This window comes from Solanum pennellii, chromosome 4, assembly GCF_001406875.1.
Source record: "Solanum pennellii chromosome 4, SPENNV200".
NCBI lineage: Eukaryota > Viridiplantae > Streptophyta > Magnoliopsida > Solanales > Solanaceae > Solanum > Solanum pennellii.
Genome location: NC_028640.1, coordinates 28,829,185 through 28,851,591, shown reverse-complemented (window position 1 = coordinate 28,851,591; position 22,407 = coordinate 28,829,185). Strand labels below are relative to the sequence as shown.

General features: G+C 33.3%; 1 protein-coding gene across 1 annotated transcript; it reads right to left on the bottom strand.

The window, feature by feature from the left end:
* Positions 1-18,578: 18,578 nt before the first annotated feature.
* On the bottom strand, positions 18,579-19,028 carry LOC107016651 (cytosolic sulfotransferase 12-like). The gene has a single exon (XM_027916572.1). It carries the CDS (start codon positions 19,026-19,028, stop codon positions 18,579-18,581), a length of 450 nt encoding a protein of 149 aa, XP_027772373.1.
* Positions 19,029-22,407: the final 3,379 nt, after the last annotated feature.

The following is a 22,407-nucleotide window of genomic DNA, read 5'->3' as shown; positions in this document are numbered from 1 at the left end:
GGATTTCCATTAGAGTTAGAAATTTTTTGCTACATTTAATTGTCTCCCGGATACACACCGAGACTCATATTAAATTTTAGAAGCCATTTGAAGGGTAAAAAAGCTTAACAAACCCTCACAAAGTTCACAAATTGGCCAACATACATGGATATATATAGGTTAACAACATTATGCATCTATATATATTAATGTATATATGTATCTTCATTAATTTAGTATACACTTTATATCTTTTGAAGTACATGTATAACACCACCAGACTTTGCTTCTTCCAAACTCAAAAGTACATGAAAAATTCACACTCTATTACATGTATCTCAAAAACCAAGACACGGAATCAATACTCTAGTTAATAAACTATATTAACAAGTTCAATATTTTAACAATATATTGGTGTCCACACTTTTTTTCTAAAGAGTTAATTTGCTAAAAGTAAAAAGTACATTAATTTAATTTTGAATAAAATCAGGTCTCTTAGTCTTAGCCGAAAAAATATTACAAAGAACATAAAGACAAAATTCATTTCGGAAGTGAATAGATGAAGTGATACAAAACATGTAATAGCTCAATCAACAAATGAATGCATAATATATTCACATGTCCTTCAATCGTGTTTGTCCTTAAGAATTTTCATGATAATTTCAACGTGCTCTAGACCTGTAATTTTTTTGGAAAACATAGAACTGAGCATGTAGTACTATTCGTGTTTGCCCATCATGAGTCTTTCAATATTTGTTTACATGGACTTCTCCACAATTTTTTTGCCAGAAGAGATCATTGGTTTGTTTATGTTGTTATTAATGGTGATGTTTGGGTATTTATTATATGATTTGGATTATGTGCGGGTGGAAGGTAGTGTCTTCATCGATTACTATTTATACATTACCGCTTCTTTATCAAGACAATCCTTCGTTTATGTATAACCTTGACTTTAGGGAAGGAGTGCTAAATAAAATACCCTTTTTATCAAGTTTGAAATGTACATTGTTTGTGATTAAGTGATTTACAGAGGAACTTCCACAAGAGGAGAGAAATTTTTTAACTTTGGTTAGTCAAGTAAAATTTCACAAATTATTGGATAAATGGAACAAGTTGATTCAAACCTTAAATTTTTAGATATCAAGGATAACTGGATGTATCTTCACTATATTTGATTTCCTCATTGACTTGCTTTATGGGAATTTCAACTAAAATATTCCATTTAAACAATTGGTTTTATGGCCAGAGGCGTAAGGATAATGGGAAAATGCTTAGGCACAACAATATGTCATGAATAAGAAATTTTGGGATGCAGGATGGGAAGCATGTTGCTTTAACTATGCATAAGATTTTGGTGGTATATTTCTGTTAGTTCCACCAGATCTATTAATTTTAATAATGAAACAGCTAACTGGCTTGTGACTTGTGTTGCATGAAACGAAATTCGAAGAGAGACAACTAAACCACAAATCATCTAAGGAAGGAAAGAGAAAACCTTCTCAATCAATCAAGAAGTACGTAGTATATTCAAGAATGCATAACAAATTATCTAAGAAAGGAAAGAGAAAATATGCTCAATCAACCAATGAATGCATTATAAATTCAAGATTGCAAAGTCAGGCATATACAAAACTAAAATAAGGAAAGTGGTAATGTGTATCAATCAAGCGATACATTCAAGATAGAAAATTAGTTAACATCCAAGACTAAAAGGAAGTTATTGAAATCAAGGGATGCATTCAAGTTAAATGAGATCAGCCAATGATTCAAGACCACAAGAAGATCATCTTACAAAGGAATAAATCGATTTGCTCTTGCAGATATCTGATATGGAAATAACTCAGCAATTCAATCAGAATAAAATCAATGACTCAATAAAATATCATTGATTAAAAATCCCATGGATTTTTGTAATAGAGTAAAGTCCTACAAAGCTATATAACCCTCTCTTAATACTTGTGAACTACGCACTTCACTTGAACTTATATTGTACTCTTATTATATCTTTTATGAAAATTTATACACATTTGAGTGATTAATTTAAAAGAAACAGAAAGAAATATCTGAGTGTAGGTTATACAAGTAGAGGTTGTGTTGAAGAGGAAAATGTGATTTGCATATCAGACAGGTCTCTCAATTGCAACATTCTGTAGCACCCAAGTTTTCAACAAGCTCTTAAGGAAACTCTTGTAACCCCAGGGGAGTGGAAGTAGGAACCACATTGGTGTTTTAAACTAGTATAAAATATTCTTATCAATTTACTTTCTGCAGTTACTCTTATTTTATATTGTGATACTAACCTGCGGGTACTAACCTCTAGGCGAGTCAACTGTTCCACACAATAAGTCGACTAAAGAACATTAATTCATTCCCCCCCCCCCAAATCTTAACTTTTAATTTGTATGAGATCATGTATAACCAGTAAAGTGTTTAACCACACGTGAGCAAAGATCCAATGGCACATTATCAGATTCTAAATGTTTTACTTCAAGATGGGAATTCTTCAACTCGACCATCACATTTCAAAGGCTAACATTACTCCCACAGGAAAGACAGATTCAGAATCCTTGTCTCTTCATATGATCATCAAACATGGATTATAATCAACAAAGGTCAAAAGCCTATTCCTGGACAAACCAAAAAAGATGGCACTGAGAAGCTATTTGATTTTGAATCCTTCAATATCACAAAAGAGTAACATTAGGTAATTCAAACTAATGCTAGAGTTATAAGTTTGTTATATTGTGCATTGAGTAAAGCTAAATATGACAACATACTAACATGTGAAACCGCGAAAGAAGTGTGGGACAAACTAGAAGTGAATTATGAAGGAACCGCCATGGTAAAGATATCTCGGATCATTTCACTAGTTAATGAATATGAATTATTCAAAATGGCTGAAGATGAAAACGTAGAATCCATGTTCTCGAGATTAGTCAAAATTTTCTGTGAACTCAAATCGCTTGGAATGGTGTACTCAAATGGATACAAGTTAGAAAACTTTTTAGAAGTCTTCCCAAAGCTTGGGAAACTAAAGTTGTTATTCTTGAAGATGAAGATTTGCAGAAAATGGTGTACTATGAACTTTGAGGAAACATGATGGCCTATAAACAAAACCATTTTATTATGTACAATAAATACGAATGTGTCCTGTACAACCAAGACATCCAAAGTTGGAGAAGAAGTTGATGATTTATCAAGAGGAAGGAACGACCCTCATAAATCGACCCAACAGATATTCAACAACAATGAATTCAAAAGAAATGATGATCACCTCTACAACTGTGAAAAACTAGGATATATCATACAAAACTACCCAGAACGGAGAAAGAGAAACAATCAAAATGAAAATCCAAAATGTCACAGAGCTTGGGATCAAGGAGCAACAGCTAACGATGATCATGATGAAACAAACAACATATGCTTCATGGCACTAGGAGAAAATAGTGACGTAAGATCTTTCCACTGTCCTGATTATGATGACTTACTAAATTCCTTGGACATGGTTGCTGATAAATTATAGAAAGTTATTGATGAGTACAATAAGATTGCTCAAGAAAAGAAAGGTTGACGGATTTTTGTTAAAGCAAGTCGGATTGAAGTTGACTTACTAACAAAAGAACTGGAGGAAATAAAAATATAGTTGAACAGTATGAAGAAATCTCCTAGTCATAGTTCTGTCAAATCTAATAGAACTACGTCCATTAGGAAAGATATCCTAATCGTAGTTCCAGCAAATCCTATAGATCTATATATAATTCCCACTCTCCTGGAAACTTTGTTAAAATTACTTGCTATACTTGTTGTGATCTCGGTCACAAATCTTTTAACTGTAGAAAATATTCTTTTGGAAAGTGGATTTGGAGACCTAAAAGAAACTAATCTTATTACTTTGTAGGAGTATCCTAAGAAAATCTACAAAAAGAGAATGTGGATACTTGAAAGTGGATGCTCCATAGATATGTGCGGAAAGAAAGAAAACTTGAAACCATAAAAAAATATTGATGGAGGATATGTTAGATTTGGAGACAATGCTAAAAGAAAGTAACCGGCGTTGAGACTTTACTCTCAGTAAATCATGAGATCTAGTCAAAGTATATTTGGTTGAGGGACTCAAACACAACCTCTTAGTATTAGTGAATTCTGTGATGCTGAATTTCAAGTTACTTTGAATACAACTAGTTGCATCATCAAACATCCTAAGAAAAATCTCACCCCCATTGGATATCGAGTTATAATATCTATGTTTTTAATGATGTTGATTTTCATCTCTTACATGTCTTACTACAGTCTAAAGTGATCCTTTGCTATGACATCAAAAGCTTGGACACACAACTATGCATGCCCTTGAGAAACTATCTGGACTTGATTTAGTCATTGGTTTGCCAAAACTAAAATTTGAGAAAGATCACATTTGTGATGTATGCCAATCGGGTAAGCAAACTCGTTCATCCTTTAAACGAAAAGATATTATAGGTACATTTAGACCTCTTCAACTTCTTCACATGGATTAGTTTTGTCCTACTCAAACTGCCAACATTGCAGGTAAACAATATGCTCGTAACTGTTTATGAATTCTAAAGGCTGACATAGGTAATTTTAACACTCAAAAAAATGAAGATTTTGCTAACTTTGAAGTATTTTGTAGAAAGTTTCAAAGAGAGGCAAGTTGTTTCATTGCAATCATCCATAGTTATCATGGTGGTGAATTTGAAAATAAAGCCTTTGAAGAAATCTATGCTCAAAATGGGTTCACTCAAAACTTCTGTTCACCGAGATCACCTCAATAAAACGGAGTGGTAGAAAGGAAAAATTGGTCATTACAAGATAAAGCCAGAACCATTCTGCTAGATCAAAATCTTAATGATCATTTTGGGTAGAAGCTGTAAGTACTACTAGTCATATTCTTAACAGCTTTCTTTTAAGGCCCATACTAAAGAAGACTTCTTATGAACGCTGGAGAGGAAAAAATCAAACATTACCACTTTCATCCTTTTGGTTGTAAATTCTTCATTCACAATAATGGTAAGAACAATCTTGGTAAGTTTGATGCAAGAAGTGATTGATGAAGGTATTTTCATGGGGTATGCACCCCTTAGCAGAGCTTTCCGAGGTTTTAACAAAAGAACATTAGTGTCGAAGAATATATTCATGTAGTATTTGATGATACTAATCGTAGATTACAGAAACTGCAGCTGGTGATGATGAAATTACTTATCTCAAACCAATTGAAGAAATCCCAAAAGTCACTCTTGAACCTAACACTAACGATTCAGCTATTGTAGAGGTCGAGTCGACATACTACCACATCTGACAAATCTAACATTCTTAGAGAATGGAGACATAATGCCAGCTACACCTGAAAATTTTATTCTCGAAAACCTGATGACAAAATCCAGACAAGGTCTTCACTCATAAAACAGGTTCCTATGGCTCTCGTATCTCAAATGGAATCCACACTAATAAATCAAGATTTGGAAGATGAGTCATGGATACAGGAAATGAAAGAAGAACTTGATTAATTTGAAGGAAATCTAGTGTGGACTCTTATTTAAAGACCAAAGAATTACTCGGTAATCAAAACTAAATTGGTATTTCATAACAAGTTGGATGAAAATGGAAAAGTCATTTGTAACAAAGCAAGATTGATTGCTCAAGCTTACTCCTAATGGGAAGGTATTTATTACGATTAAACTTTTTCTCATGTATTAAGGTTAGAATCCCTTCGCATTTTACTTGCATATTCATCATTCAAACTTTTTCAAATATAAGTTAAAAATACCTTTTAAATGGTTTTATAAAAGAAGAAGTGTTTGTTAAACAACCTATCTGTTTGAAAATCTCTCTTGCTGTGATCCTGTTTTTAAATTATCTAAAGCTCTCTACAGTCTGAAGCAAGATCCAAAAGCTCTAAACGAGAGATTGAGCACTTTTCTTATTAAATATATTTTTTAAGGGGTAAAACTTGATACAAATCTTTTTACTCAGAAGTTTGATGCAAGTTTTTTTATTGTTCAAATTTATGTTGATGATATAATTTTTTGAAGCTCTAATCACTCTCTATGCGAGAATTTTGCTAATCTTATGGAAGGTGAATTTGAAATGAGTCTCATAGGAGAAATCTCCTTCTTACTAGGTCTACAAATAAACCAAACAGACAAAAGAATATTCATCAGTTAAGGTAAGTATGCAAAAGAACTCACTAAGAAGTTTGGAATGTTGAAAGGTAAAGCCTTTGGGACATCAATGAGTCCCTATACATGCCTAGATACAGACACAACAGGCAAAGAGGTCGATGAAAAACTATATCGAGGAATCGTTGTCTTAATCATCTATCTCAGAGCAAGTCGACTAGACTTAATGTTTAGTGTTTGCAAATGTGCGAGGTTTCATTCTGCACCAATGGAATGTAATCTCACAGTAGTAAAATGCATCATCTTATATCTTATTCGGACCGCCGATATGGGACTATGGTGTCCTTTCTATGATAATTTTGATTTAGTTAGTTATTCAGATGTTGACTTTGTAGAGGATAAGAGTGATCAAAAAAAAGTAAAAGTGGAACATATCAATGTTTGAGAAAGTCTCGCATATCTTGGCATAGCAAGAAGCAGACTGTCGTTTCCCTTTCAACAAACGAATATAAATATTTAGCACTTGGGAGTTGTGGTACTCAATTAATTTGGATAACGCATCAATTGCTGGACCATAATTTATCATATGAAGGTGTTCCTATTTTTTGTGACAATGCTAGTGCTATCAGTCTTTCTAAATAAATCGTGCATCAATCTAGAGCAAGAATATAGATGTAAAGCATCATTTATTCGCAATCATGTTGAAAATGGTGATTTCTTTCTTGAATTTATTTATTCAAACCTTTACTTTAAGAAAGATTTTGCTTTCTTACCACTTTCAATTAATGAGTTCCTTCCTCTTTTGGATTGTTATTACTTGTTATCTCTTGCTCTTTCTTCTTTATTAAGCCAATGGGGGAGAAGGGGGAGAATGGTCTCAAGTCCCTTATACCATTTATCAATCCCTAGTTCTTACATCTAATATCTTTCAATTAATAACACATGAACTCTGTATAAGAAACAGGTTCTTTGATGTGTCCTTTAGTTTGTTGGTAGCACTTGCGAAGTAATTTTTCAATAACTCTTTTTTGCTCCGTAAGTGCACACATATTCTGGATGACTTCACCTCCATTTAAGCACAATTTTTCATAGAGTTATTGTTCATTTCAAACTTCTGCTTGACTTGAAGTCCTCTTGACTTAGAGTTATAATTAAAGTAAGAATCCTTCTCCAATTCAAACTCCTTACTTCTTTAGACTACTTCTTCAAATAACATTGACTGATTCTTTTGTATTGTTGTCAAACTCCAACACTTCAATTAAGCCATAACGTGAAGATTTCTACTTTAAGTGAGACTCCTTCTTCAATTAAAACTCCTTGCGTCATTAGACTCCTTCTTCAAATCGAACTCATTGATTCTTTCTCTTCAATTCATTAGATGTTTATTTCCTTGGGTTTTCTCACGAAATTAACATCATCTATTTCTTTTATTTTTGCACTTTTATCTTCTTATATTTTGAAATCTTTCCTGAATTCAACTACTCCTGATAGTATACATTTGGACGACGTGGACTGGCATGTTTTTTCTTTCTTTGTTAATCATTAAAACTGCGTAAATCCCAACAATATCATTGTAGCCTTTATTATTTTTTTTGTTCCAAGTATATTGCGGTCCATGGGACATGCATTTACAGAAACTACATGTTCTTTTCTTATCACAACAATGTCCACCGTGAAGTGAACTATGATGCCACACTACACAAATTTTGGAATAGAGCTCTTGACTTTGCTCACAAGGGACTTGTTAGTGATTGTCATCAAATGCACTTCATCAATCTAAAAGTCAATGTAACTATACCTAGATTACTAATGCTTTTGTTGGCAAGATTTCTTGATTTGAAGCTTGAGGACAAGGCTCTTAATGAGGGCAGAAGTATTGTTATAAATCAATCCTATCCCAATAACCATACTAACAAATGTATAACATGAAAAGATATTGGGACAAGTAGGACCAATACAAGAAACAAGGTTAGGCCTTTCACAAAGGATAATTTTGGATTTACTCTACATTCAATCAGTATTCCTATATTTCTGTTTAGGCTTTTGCTTATTGAGTTGTTGCATTTAGTTTTTGGATTTTGTTATTTGAAGTTCTGATGATTTGACAAAACTTAGGGACCTTATAAAGGTACCTGGTTCTTAGCTCAAACTGCTTTTTGACTGCCAACTGGAGAAAGTACAAATAGTTGGTGCAAGGTTCAAACAGAGTCAGAAGCATCATAAATCTTAACTAATGGCATGGGTTTAAGGATAGTGACCTTTATATACAAGGAAAACATCTTCATACACTTCACTTAGTTTTTGCAACTCGAAAAAGCATATTTGAGAACTCTTGCAAAGGCTTAGAAAATCAAGAAGAAGAAATATTCCAAACAACTCAAGCTCAAGCGAACATAGTGTGTAGTTGTTTAGAAATACTTTCTTCTGATCTTACGTTGTGAACTGATCCTAAAACTATAAAGGAATCAGTGTGGTTTGATCTGGAAATTCTAAGTTAGTTAGCTAAACTAATTTAGTGGGCAACTTGTGAGTTGCGTAGAAAATTCTAAATCATTAGTAGGTTGATGGTTTAGTGGGCAGCCTGTAAGATTTCTTAGAAAATCCTAAGTTGTCTAGTGTGATAGCTTAGTGGGTAAAGTAATATCTACTTAGGCTCATCAAGAAATAGAGTTATTGCTTGATAGTGAAATTAAAAAAAAAATTCTCACATTTTGTGTAACCGGTTTCCTTTTGCTTGTGAAGATTAGTGAAATAGTTTTGAAAATCCTGTGAGACAGGTCGTGGTTTCACTCCCTTGAGCAAGGAGGTTTCACGTAAAACTCCTTGTGTCATTAAATTCCATTTACTTACAGCTATTACATTTTGTCTGTTAAGGGTCCTGGTCCATTGACTTGTTGTGGACAGACAAATTGTAACAAGTCGTATCAGAGCAGGTACTCTCTATCTGGTTAATACCAAGAGAGTGATTCCTGTTCTAGAATGGTTGCTCCACTCAATCTAGAAGAGGGTCAGTCTTCGACTCGACCTCCTCGTTTCAATGGCCACTTCTATAGATGGTGGGAAGTTAGAATGCATGATTTCCTTATGGCTGAAGATAGTGAACTGTGGGACATCGTCTTAGATGGACCATTTATTCCAATGTGTGAAGAAAAAGATGGTGAAATCACTAGAGTTGTTCCAAAGCCCAGAAATAAATACGATGAAGCTGACAGAAAGAAGATTGAAAAAGTCTATAAAGCAAAGAAGTTGCTTGTCTTTGGTATAGGTCCTGATGAGTTTAATTGTGTCTCAGCTTGTGAATTAGAAAAGGAGATTTGGGATTGCTTGGAAATAGCTCATGAAGGAACTGAACAAGTAAAAGAGTCAAAGATTGATATGCTTACCTCTCAGTATGAAAATTTCAAAATGAGAGAAGGAGAAACAATTCATGAGATGTTCACCAAATTGTCATCAATCACAAATGAGTTAAGAAGTCTTAGAGAATCCATCAGTATGATCAAGCAGGTCAGGATAGTTCTTCGAATCCTTCCCAAGTCCTAGGAAAGCAACGTAGATGCCATCACTGAAGCAAAGGATCTCAAGGTGCTTACAATGGATGCTTTTATCGGAAATCTCAACACTCACGAGATGAACCGAAGTTATGATCAGTCAAAGCAGGAAGCCAAGAAGGATAAGTCTTTAATGCTGAAATACAGGCCTGAAGAAGACTCTAGTGAAGATGATGATATGGCTTTCCTCATCAAATGGTTTCAGAATATTGTGAGAAAAAGCAAGGGATTCAAAAAGGGAGCAAATGTTCCACAAACTGCAACTCCAAATGATACCTGTCACAAATGTGGAAAGGCTAGACATTTTATAAGAGAGTGTCCATTGCTCAAAGCTGAAAATAAAGAATATCAAAGACCAAGAGGCGAGAAAGAAAAGCGCAGGGACCTGGTACTTGATAAAAATGATCGAAAAGCTGCAGCTAATTATGTGGTCAAGAAAGCTCTTGATGCATGGGAGATTCTTCAAGTGATTCAGAAGACTCTGATGAAACCAATGATGCATCAATGATGGTGGTTCAAGATGTAGATAATATATTCAATGAAATGTTTTCTTTCATGGCTAAGTCAGATGATTGAAGATGATGAGAATAAGGTAACTATTCTTGATTTTAAGCAAAATCTTAATACTTATTCTCTTAAAAGACTGAGAAAATTAGCAAATGTTTTGATTGATGGTGTGATTGAGTTAACTTCTGAAAGAGATTCCATGAATGCTGAGTTTGAAAGTTTAAATGAAAATAGAGATAAAATGGGTGAGAAAATGTCACTAATTAAATACAAAATGACTGTTCTAAAATCTAAAAAACTAGAACTCAAAAAACAATTGCATCAGATGACTGAGAATTCTGAAAAACAGAAAGGAAAGTCTACTAGTTTACAAGTTGAATTGGAAGAAAAATTGAAAACTACTGAGACTAACCTTGTTTTGGCTTTGGAAAAGAGTAATAGCCTAGAGAAAGATATTGCCAAACTTAAGGATAAACACGAAAATTCCCTTAAATGGATAAAATCCTCTAAGCTACTTTCAAATGAGACAAATCAAAGCAACTACAACAAAAAGGGTTTAGGAAGCTTGAATATTACTCCTTCTTTCAATCCTCACAGCAAATATGTATTTGTGTCTGATAATTTGCTATGTCTTCACTGTGGTAGAAATGGGACTTTAAAAAGGGAATGTACCGCCTGGACAGAGTCACATGAAAGACTCTCAAATTATACAAAAAAGAAAAGGATTTAGAAAGGGGACCTGGTCCTGCTCAAAAGCTTTTGATCAAAAAGAATCTAAAATTACCTCAATGGGCAAGAAACACCTTGATTACTCCTTTATCTTCCTAATGGTAACTCAAAATGAAATGGGTTCCCAAGTCCAATAAGTGATTCTTGTTGCAGGTGAGTGAGAGGAGTAGCAGTCAATGTTGGTACATGGATAGTGGATGCTCCAAACATATGACTGGAGATACAAAAACTTCCTCTCGCTCAAGGCACTCCAAGGTGGAGGTGTCTCTTTTGGTGATGCAAAGAAGGGGTATATTTTAGGTGTTGGTAAAGTGGGAAAAACTCTTGAAGAATCCATTGATAATGTGCACCATGTCAGTGGGTTGAAGTACAGTCTTTTGAGTGTATCTCAAATTTGTGACAAGGGAAATGAAGTAATGTTTACATCTGAGAAGTGAACTGTAGTTAATATGACTACAAAGAAAGTGATTCTCACAGCTCAAAGATGTAAAAACACGTATGTGGCAAACTTAGAAACATGTGATGGAAATGATCTAACATGTTTAAGTGCTCAGAATGAAAATAGTGATCTGTGGCATCGGAGACTAGGTCATGTGAGCTCATCTTTATTGAATAAGCTGGTTTCTAAAGACCTGGTACTAGGTCTGCCAAAGCTGAAATTTTGTGAAAGTAAAATCTATGATATGAAGCGTGTGTAAAAGGAAAACAAATCAGAACGTCCTTCAAGTCAAAGAAGCAAGTGACCTCATCAAGAGTATTGGAGCTGCTGCACATGGATTTATGTGGACTCTTAAAAGTTCAAAGTAGAAGTGGAAAGAAATACATTCTGGTGATAGTTGATGATTACTCAAGGTTCACATATACAAGGTTTTTAAGATCAAAGGTAGAAACACCAAATGAATTGATAGTGTTTTTCAAAAGATACAAACAAAATTGGATCAAGTGATAGCTGGGATCAGGTCTGATCATGGAACTGAGTTTGAAAACTCAAAAGTTGATCAATTCTGTTTGAAAAATGTCATAAGCCACAACTTCTCAGCTCCAAGAACTCCTCCGCAAAACGGTGTAGTGGAAAGGAAAAACAGAACCTTGTTAAACATTGTAAGAACCATGATTATTGAGTCTAATCTTCCATAAATTTTTTGGGCTGAGGCAGTCAACACAGCATGCCATGTTACAAACAGATGTTTGATAAGGTTATTGTTGAATAAGACTTCCTATGAACTACTCAACAACAGGAAACCTATGTTGAGCTATCTTAAGGCATTTGGATGTAAGTGTTTTGTCTTCAACAATGGTAAAGATGATCTTGAAAAGTTTGATCCTAGAAGTGATGAAGGAGTTTTTTAGGATACTCTTCATCTAGTAAGGCATAAAAAGTATTCAACAAGAGAACTCAATGTATTGAAGAAAGTGCCCATGTAGTCTTTGATGAAGATGGAAATCTGAAAAGGAAAGAATCAAAAGTTGAAGATGAGTTAAATGAGTTGTTTCAAGCTCAGCAAAGTGAAAGAAGTAAAGTTGAGACAGGTGATCTATTGAAGATTGACAATGCTGATCAAAGTTCATTTGAAAAGACCAATGAAGCTGATAATCCTGAAGAGGAACCTGATCCCATTCAGAAATCAATCAAGATATCACTCACTCTCCATAAAATGAGGATTATGTCGATGAAGAGGACACTAATCAGTTACATCCGTTGACATCAAGACCAGGATGGAAACATAGTTCATCTCATCCACTTGATAATCTCATTTCACCTCTGAACTCTGGAATCCATACTAGATCAAAAAAAGAAATCTAGTTACATTTTAAGATTTTATCTCATCAATTGAGCCTAAGAATGTAAAAGAGGCTTTGTGTGATGAAGACTGGGTTAACTCAATGCAAGAAGAACTACATCAGTTTGAGAGAAGCAAGGTATGGTACCTGGTCCCACGACTTGCTGACAGAACAGTTATAGGAACCAAGTGGGTGTTCAGAAATAAGCTTGATGGAAATGGTGTGATTACAAGGAACAAATCCATATTAGTTGTTCAAGGATATAATCAAGAAGAGGGCATAGACTATGATGAAACCTTTGCACCAACTGCGAGAATTAAGGCTATAAGAATTCTTATAGCCTTTGCTGCTTTCATGGGTTTCAACCTATATCAAATGGATGTCAAAAGTGCGTTCCTAAATGGAGACTTAAAGGAAGAGGTGTTTGCTAAACAACCTCCTGCTTTGAAGATGCTGAGCTACCAAATCATGTGTTCAAATTAAATAAAGCCTTGTATGGGTTAAAACAAGATCCCAGAGCTTGGTTTGAAAGTTTGTCAAACTTTCTGTTGAAAATTGGCTTCAAAGGGGGGAAAATTGACAATACCTTGTTCTTAATGAAAAGATAACAGTAATTATTTATCATACAAGTATATGTGGATGACATTATCTTTGAAGCTACATCGAAGCACTTGTGTGAAGAATTTTCATCATTAATGGGAAAGGAGTTTGAGATGAGCATGATGGGTGAACTAAAATTCTTTTTGGGGCTACAAATTTAGAAATCATCAGAGGGAATCTCAATCAGTCAGAAGAAGTATAAGGAGGCTAAAGAAATTCAACATGTTTGATTCCAAACCTATAGATACTCCTAAGGGAACAAATTCCAAGCTTGTAGCAGATGAAGCTGATCCTTTTGTGAATCAAACCATGTATAGGGGAATCATTGGATCCTTGTTGTATGCGACTGCTAGCAGACCTGACATTGTATACAGTGTTGGAATGTGTGCTAGATTCCAAGCATGTCGTCGAAATTCATATTTAAAAGCTGCCAAATTGATTCTGAGATACTTGAAGAAAACAGGGGACAGCTGGTGACTCTTTTGACCTTGTAGGCTTTGCAGATGTTGATTTTGCAGGGTATCAAGTAGACAGGAAGAGCAATTTTGGATGGCACATTTCCTTGGATCCTTCCTTATTTCGTAAGGAACGAAGAAATAGAATTCAGTGTCTCTTTCAACAGATGAAGTTGAATATGTAACAGCAGCTGCATGTTATTCACAGCTGTTGTGGATTAAGCAACATTTAGAGGAATTCGGAGTAAGCATAAAGTCAATACCTCTTATGTGTGATAATACAAGTGTTGTCAGTATGGGAAAGAATCTTGTTCACCATAAGAGAACCAAGCATATTGATGTGAGACATCATTTCCTGAGAGATAATGTTGAAAAATAAAATATTGTGTTGACCTACTGCCCAATAGAGGAACAAATTGCAGAAATCTTCACCAAGGCTCTCAGCAGAGATCAGTTTGAGTGTAACAGGTTGAAGTTGGGCATGCTGAATTCAAATTGATCTCAAAGTCATTCAAGCATAAAATTTTCTTGGTGGCTAAAATTTGTAGCGCAGGTATCATAGGGACCTGGCACCGTTTCACTTCTTTTTATACATCTCTTCTCTTTCCTAAACCTCTTCATACTTTTTTTTAATTTCTCTTCTGAAAATCCTAAAATACTCTCTTTGTCGCTTCTCTCTGTTGTTGCTTTTTTACTCTTCTTCTCTCCATGACTGATAAACATGTCAGAACCATCATCCTCATCAAAGAAGATGCTCGCATCTCTGAGTGAGATTGACCCAGTATCTTTTTACACTCCATCATCTTCAGGGTCAAAATCCAAAGTTCCAACAACCTCTGAAATCATTCCTTCTTTAGATGATCCTCAAAACCCCGTTCATTCTATCGATCTAAACAATCCTAGTCTTCCTCTAGACCTGGTCCCTATCTAAAAATGCTTTCAGATACCCTTTTTGAGAACGACTTACCAGAGAGCAAGACAATTGAGTCAAATATCTTGGGTGCGAGTGAAGGACTGGTTATTGAGAGTCTCACTCTGATGAGAGAAGAGCCAGACTAGAGGAATGTGAAAACTCCCTAAATGAAGACATCAGAGAAACCCAACCTATTTTTAACAAAACTCTAGAATTTTGGAGATATTCTTCCACCGATTCTTCTGACACAAAGGGTGATAATCGTCCTATTAAGTGGTTTTTGAAGAAGAGAGATGAGAATATCTCTAAAAAGAGAAAGTAAAAGGTAGTTGGAGGTGATTCTATACGAAGACCTCTTACTAGATCCGACTCGAAGAAAATACTGGTTGATGCTATGAAAGTAGGTGAAAAATCCACAGCCAGAAAATGAAGTGTAAGAACCTTTAGAGTGTCAAAATTCCAAATTCCTTCGTCTGCTGTGGTGGAAGTCTTTGGAGGAGAGTCTGATGGGGATCTGGTAAGAAAAATTCAGGAAAAATTGAAACGAAGTGTACAAAAGATGTATGAAAACATGAAACCCACAAAGGTGGAAGTGAAAGGGAAAAGGATGAGAAAGACATCTGCAACAAAAACTAAGAAGTCTGAACAGGGACCTGGTCCTCAGGTGCATGTGGATGAAGGCTTGGTCAACAAGCAAGAAATTGTTGATAATTTGAGTAAGCAAACTGTCTTGGCTGGAAGAGTGTTTGACATGAACATTATAAATCAACCTGGAATGGACTCTCTTCATGATATTGTAGAGATTCAATCATGGATGCATTTATTTGACTTTAAGTCTCTCGTTTTTCATGAAGAAGAGGTCCGTGAATTCTATTACAATATTTTATTTCAGGAAGGTGGTAGTATACATACCAGAGTGGAAAAAAATTGATGTTCATCTTGATGAACACCTACTGGGAACAATTCTTGGAGCACCTCGAGGAGTTATCAGGTCCGTAGTTGGAAAGGCTTATTCAATGGCTTTTGTAAAGATTTGTTCTAAGCTTCCCACTACCCGATATGTTGGACTATTCAAGAAATTGATGAAGAGTGAATACCAGTTGGTAATTGAGTTTGTCAACAAAATCCTCCTTCCAAGAACTAAAAAGAGGACTTCAGCAACTTCTGCTGATTTGTTTATCATGGAGTCGTTGTGCAAATTTGAATCTCTGGATCTTCAAGGACTTATGCTCGACCACATGTACAAAACTTTCATTGAGCGGAAAGGAAAGCATGGTATGGGTTATGCATACTTTTTAACTAAAGTATTCAAACACTTTAACATTCCTCTTGGTGTTGGAAAAGTTGGTATTGTGAAGCAATCTTTCTCCGAATCTACTTTGGTTGAATGTGAATGCATAGAAGGGAAGGGAAATTCTAAAAGCAAAGTGTCTCAACTTGTTGAAGACCAGGATCAATTTAAGCATGAGGTGGAAGACATGACTATGAGGTTGAGTAGTAAGGATGCAGAAATTGCTATTCTTAAGGCCGAGCTACTCAAGGCGCAGACTGAGGGACCTAGTACCTCTGAAGTTCAAAAACTGAAGCAGGAAAGTGCATAACTGAGGGCCACGATTGTTGCTTTACAAGAGAAAGCAATCAAGGACAATGATGATGCTAAAGCTCAACTTACTCTTATCATTAAGTCTCTTTCCCATCAGCCTCCCCATTCATAGTCCGTCCTATCATCTCCATTATGTCTTTTGTGTGGCTTATCTACCAAGTCTTTTGAATCCTAGTTTAATTTTAATGTATTGAATGTTATTTATGGATTGCTATTAATCCTATTCCTCTTTTGTTCTGGCCAATGTCTATTATCGAATTCACTCTTTTATGCTTGATTGCCTAAAGGCTATAAACTTACCTGAATGTATTATTGATAATATTGGTTTACTGTGTCTCCTTTTTATGATGCCAAAAGGAGTAATTTTATGTGTGGGTGATTCAGGGGGAATGGGGAAATATGTGCTTCAGGGGGAACCACATTGGTGTGTTGGTTGGTGTGTTGGTGTGTGTTACGGCTGGTCTCTGGTTTTGTGAGTTTTCTTTATTTCAGATATATGGACAAGCAATTCAGGTGGAACAATAAAATTTGTGATACTGTGTGATTTTGTCTTGAAGTCTGGAGTATAGTTTGTCATCATAAAAAAGGAGGAAAATGTTATTTGAAGGTTTTGATGATTTGACAAAACACAGGGACCTTATGAAGGTACCTGGTTCTCAACTCAAATTGCTTTTTGACTAGAGAAAGTACAAATAGTTTGTGCACAGGTTCCAACAGAGTCAGAAATCTTAACCAATGGCATGGGTTTAAGGGTAGTGACCTTTCTATATAAGGAAAACATCTTCATACACTTCACTTAGTTTTTGCAACTTGAAGAAGCATATGCAAGAACTCTTGCAAAGTTTTAGAAAATCAAGAAGAAGAAATATTCCAAACAACTCAAGCTCAAGAGAACATGGTGTGTAGTTGTTTAGAAATACTTTCTTCCAATCTTACATTGTGAACTAATCCTAAAACTATAAAGGAATCAGTATGGTTTGATCTGGAAATTCTAAGTTAGTTAGCTAAACTAATTTAGTGGGCAACCTGTGTGTTGCACAGAAAATTCTAAATCATTAGTAGGATGATGGTTTAGCGGGCAGTCTGTAAGATTGCTTAGAAAATCCTAAGTTGTCTAATGTGATAGCTTAGTGGGTAAAGTAATATCTACTTGGGAACATCAAGCAATAGAGTTATTGCTTGATAGTGAGATTAAAAAAAATTCTCACATTTTGTGTAACCGGTTTCCTTTTGCTTGTGAATATTAGTGAAACGGTTTTGAAAATCCTGTGAGACAGGTCGTGGATTTACTCCCTTAAGCAAGGAGGTTTCCATGTAAAATTCCTGTGTCATTAAACTGCATTTACTTACAACTATTACATTTTTTTGTGTCAAGGGACCTGGTCCATTGACTTGTTGTGGACGCATAGATTCCAACATATTTGTAATTGAACTCTAATGTTAATTTAGTTGAGAAGTTAGTTACTGCTACATTAAGTTTGAGTTCATTACACCAAGCAAACAAAGCCTTCCTTCATTTTTTAAAGTTATGTTTATTGAGAAGAGAAATGTGGTATGGAGTTCCATTAGTGTTAAAAATCTTTTTCTACATTTGGTTGTCTCCCATATACACAAATGTTAGAAGCTATTTGGATGGTAATACAACTTAATAAACACTCAAAAGTTCTCAAAATGGCTAGCATATATCTATCTTCATTAATTTAGTCTAATCTTCCGGAGTATATCAAGTATAATATCACTGGACATTGCTTTCTTCAAAAGTACATGAACAAATTCACACACAATACACGTACAATATCTCAAAAACCACAATCAAGTTTAATATTTTAACAATAATCTGGTGTTTTACGTTTTTATGGCACGTGTCAAATCTATTAACAGTAAAAAATAACATTATTTAATTTTGAATGAAATTACGGATCTCTCTTAATCTTAGCCCAAAAGTATGAGAGACAAAATTCATTTTGGTATAGATACAGTGGTACAAAACATTTGATAAAATTGAATAATACCGCAATAGTTAGTGTTGTCAATTAATCTTTTAATGAAACTAAACAAAACAGTCAGGTGCACACAAAATCCATGTATAGGGGAGAGGGGGGGGCTCGGCCACAAGGACCTATACGCCTTGCATTTTTGTTAGAGTTTATTTATAATGCTTGAACATGTTATGACCTCCTGATCACGTGTCATCAACTTTACCAGTTATCTCAAAGAAATAATTTAATTATTAATAAAGAAAAAATAAAAGAGGCTACTGAGAAGAATTAATACAATCAGCCCCATTACAAAATACTAAATGTCATACATAAAACCAGCTCCATGAAACTAGTCTCTTGTTAACGCATCAATACGTTCAATTGTCTTAGCATCAAGATAATTTTTATAATCCCCAACAGCACCTTGTCTAAAGAAAGAATTGTAGGGAACTTTAAACCAACTAGGATCCTCAAATTTGTTCACTGCATAACTACTAAGAATATCAAAGCTACAATTTTTCACTATCTCATCTACTTCCTCCTCCTCATGATTCATAAACGGAAACCCTAGAAACTCCGCCAATCGCTTCACATGAATTTTCGTGTCTTTTATTAGCTCTTCATAAGTTATGAAAAATATATTCTTAGGTTTCTCCAAGCTTGCATTTTTGAATCCCATAACATGATCATAATAAGGTCCACCAGGAAATACTCCTGAACAAAATTTCTCTATAGCTTCTTCGATATGCCATGGGCCATCTTGATCTACAGCCTTCCATTTATTTGTGAAATGCCACATTGATACCAATGTATCCTTTGGATTTCTTGTTATGTAAACAACTCGACAGTTAGATGAATCGAAATTTTTACGAAGAAGCTCGTAAGGAATATGAGTTGAATATAGCCTTGTACTTGAATGATGAGATTCATGATCTAAGTACTGTCGAGTTGTTCCAAAGACTTGCACCTCAAGCGTTGGAACAAGGTCATGAGGATTGTGCTTCACTAATAACGACGACTCTTTGAAGATCGATTTATGATGGAAAAGACTAGAGATTTAAGCCATGTTGTACCAGTTTTTTGAAAGGAGGCTAAAATTACATCATTAGGAAGTGGCTTGAATTCATTAAGAACTCGAATAGTGCTTGGGACAAATTTAGGAAGGAACCAGAAATCATTTATTTGACACACATAGTTTTTCCCCCACCAATTTTCCTTTCGTAAGGACTCATCACGGACAACTTCCAAGATGTTCACCATCAAATGTTATACTGAGAGAACTAGCTATATGTAATGAGAGAACTAGCTATATGTAATGAATAAAGATTAGGACTCACTCTCACAAAGCTTATATATATATATATATATATATCCTCATAATTAATTAATTATTATTCTAAGTGTTCTCACTATTAACATGACACACACTTTAAGAAATAATTAATAATAAAGTATTAATATATTACCCTTTAGTATAAACGATGTCATGAATAACACACTAATTTTATATTATAATCATTCCAAACAAGAATTAACATATATAAAAATTGGTAAAATTATTTAATTAATTTTAATCATGAATAAGAAAATCAGTTTCTCCAATAATATTAATTAAGATGATGTTTAAAAATATATTTATATTTATATAAAGATCACCCATACCTAGCTACTTGTCAATTATACTACTTTAAAATAGATATACTTTATGTAGGTTACTGTATCAAAATTACAGTATGTTCGATGTATGTAAATAAAGTATAACATAATTAGTATATACATTTTTGAAAATTATTTCATTTAATATAGAATTTTCTATCGAAAGAGATGATTAAATTCATGTTAATAATATACATAAAATATTTTTTAAAATGAAATTTGAAAAATAATTCAATAGCGACAATCAAAACTTAAATTATTTTAAAATCGATAGACATCGACATAGATTGAAATAGGTAGTTTAATGTTTTTCAAACATAATATTTAAATTAGCTTAATTCTTAAATATGTAGTTTTTAATACGTAGTTAAATTTTTAAAAACATAATATTTAAATATGTAGTTTAATTTTTTAAAACATAATAATTAATAAATATGGAAAATTACAATATAAATGTGTAACTATCTTGGGTTGTCGTTAAGATCAACACTTCTGAACCATATGACTTTTAATATTTCGCTAATGTATAGGTGTGTATCTATTCAAAAGTATTTTGACTTTTGTCTGTTATTATTGAGCTATCTTACATAATGTCTTTTTAAAAAACTATATAAATATGTTATTTAATTTTATTTACATAATAAATACAATAAAATTTGTTAATTTCAATAATTCTTAATTAGTTTTAAAAAATGTATTAATCGAGAGAATAGTAGTAGTAGTAGCAGTAATTTTTCAAATATGTATTTTGGATGCTTTTACCCTTTTAACTTTAATATATTTTAACTAAAAAATAGAGGGAAAAAAGATCAGTTTATTTTAAATAAAAAAGATATTGTATGTTTTTTAAAATTCTAACAAAATTTTCTGGTCATTTATCATTATCTATTATATTCAATATTTTAGTTAAATGGCAAAAATGTCAAAAAAACTAACCTAGTTATAGTGTGAACAAGTAATTGTATCATTACGATCAAATTATGGCAAACAAATTTTTCCTAAATTTTGTGTTTTAAGAAATTTATTAGATGTTGAATAATATTTATAGGCAAAGTAAAACAAACACAAAAATGTAAACTATCTATTGATTTTTAAATTAAAACACATATTGTTGGACAACTATTTTTAGTATAGTGGACAAGTAAAGACAGACACATGGATTAATTCCTAAACCATTTCTTAAAATCTAAAATCACACATTAATTTATATTAGAATTGTGATAAAACACTCATATAAATTACTCGTCGGTTAAAAAAGAATAACATATTTTCCTTTTTATTTTTTTTTTAAAAAAATGACCACTTTTCTTTTTTGAAAACACTTTAATTTTAATTTTTTATCTGTTACTTTTCTGATCACGAAATTAAAAAATATTAAATAAATTTAACATTACTTTAATTTAGAACTACAAACATTCAATCAAACCAAACCTTCTTTTAGTTGAAAAAAAAACTAGATTTTTAAAAAAATTAATATATGTAAATTTTAAAGTGAACAACTAAAATTAAAACGCAAGAAAATATAATATGTGTTTACATATTTGATGTAATTCAATATTTTGGTCTAACTTGTCATAAAAGTCAGATCTGGCAAACTTCGAAAATCACCCACATGGGGGCATTCTTTTAAGTAGGTCATTAGACCTTGTGACTCGGCATTGATTCAGCAATAAATATTGAAAAGAAAACAAGATACGAAACGACCAAACCAAAAACGAAACTTTTCCCTAGTGTATTACCGCGGCACTTTGGACTTTGCAAATCTTTAAATGAAGTATTTTATTTTTATATTTATATTAATTTTTACTTAATACGCTATTTGTTTAAATAAAAATTATGTTCGCTCCTTTTTTGTCTATTTAAGAAAGAATGACTTCTGCTTTTTTATAACATTTAAATTTTAATTTTTCACGTGACATGTTTTAAGATCATAAAATTAACGTACAATTATAAGTTTGACATAACTTTAATTCGTGACTATAAGATTCAGAAATTTTCTTTCTTTTCTGTACCTGTGTGTCAAGTGAAACAAATTTTTTCTTTTTGAAACAAAAGAAATATTAAATCTCTGAAAAATCATACGAAAATGAGTAGTTAATATTTAAGTAAATATAAAAATAAAATTTTATTTTTTAAAAAATGAACAAATAAAAGTGAATCGAGGGAATAATTTTTTGTTTTGGAGGGGGGTGGGGGGATGCATATGCGGAGAATCTTTCTATTTGGATTTCAGCCATTTAATCTTTTTACTGGTTGAACGCAAACGTGCATCTTGCTTATCGCTAAAGAATGGAGGGACTCTAATACCCCAAATAATCATAATAATTTGAGAAGTGAAAGTTTGGTAGATCCAAGATGGAGAAAAAGCTTTAAAAAATAGTGTTTTATTTTTGAATTAAGACTCAAAGTTATTTTTAATGTTTATATTAGTAATAATATTAGTGCATTTGTGGTTCTCTTCCAAACTTTTTTCTTGTTTTAATATATATATATATATATATATATATATATATATATATATA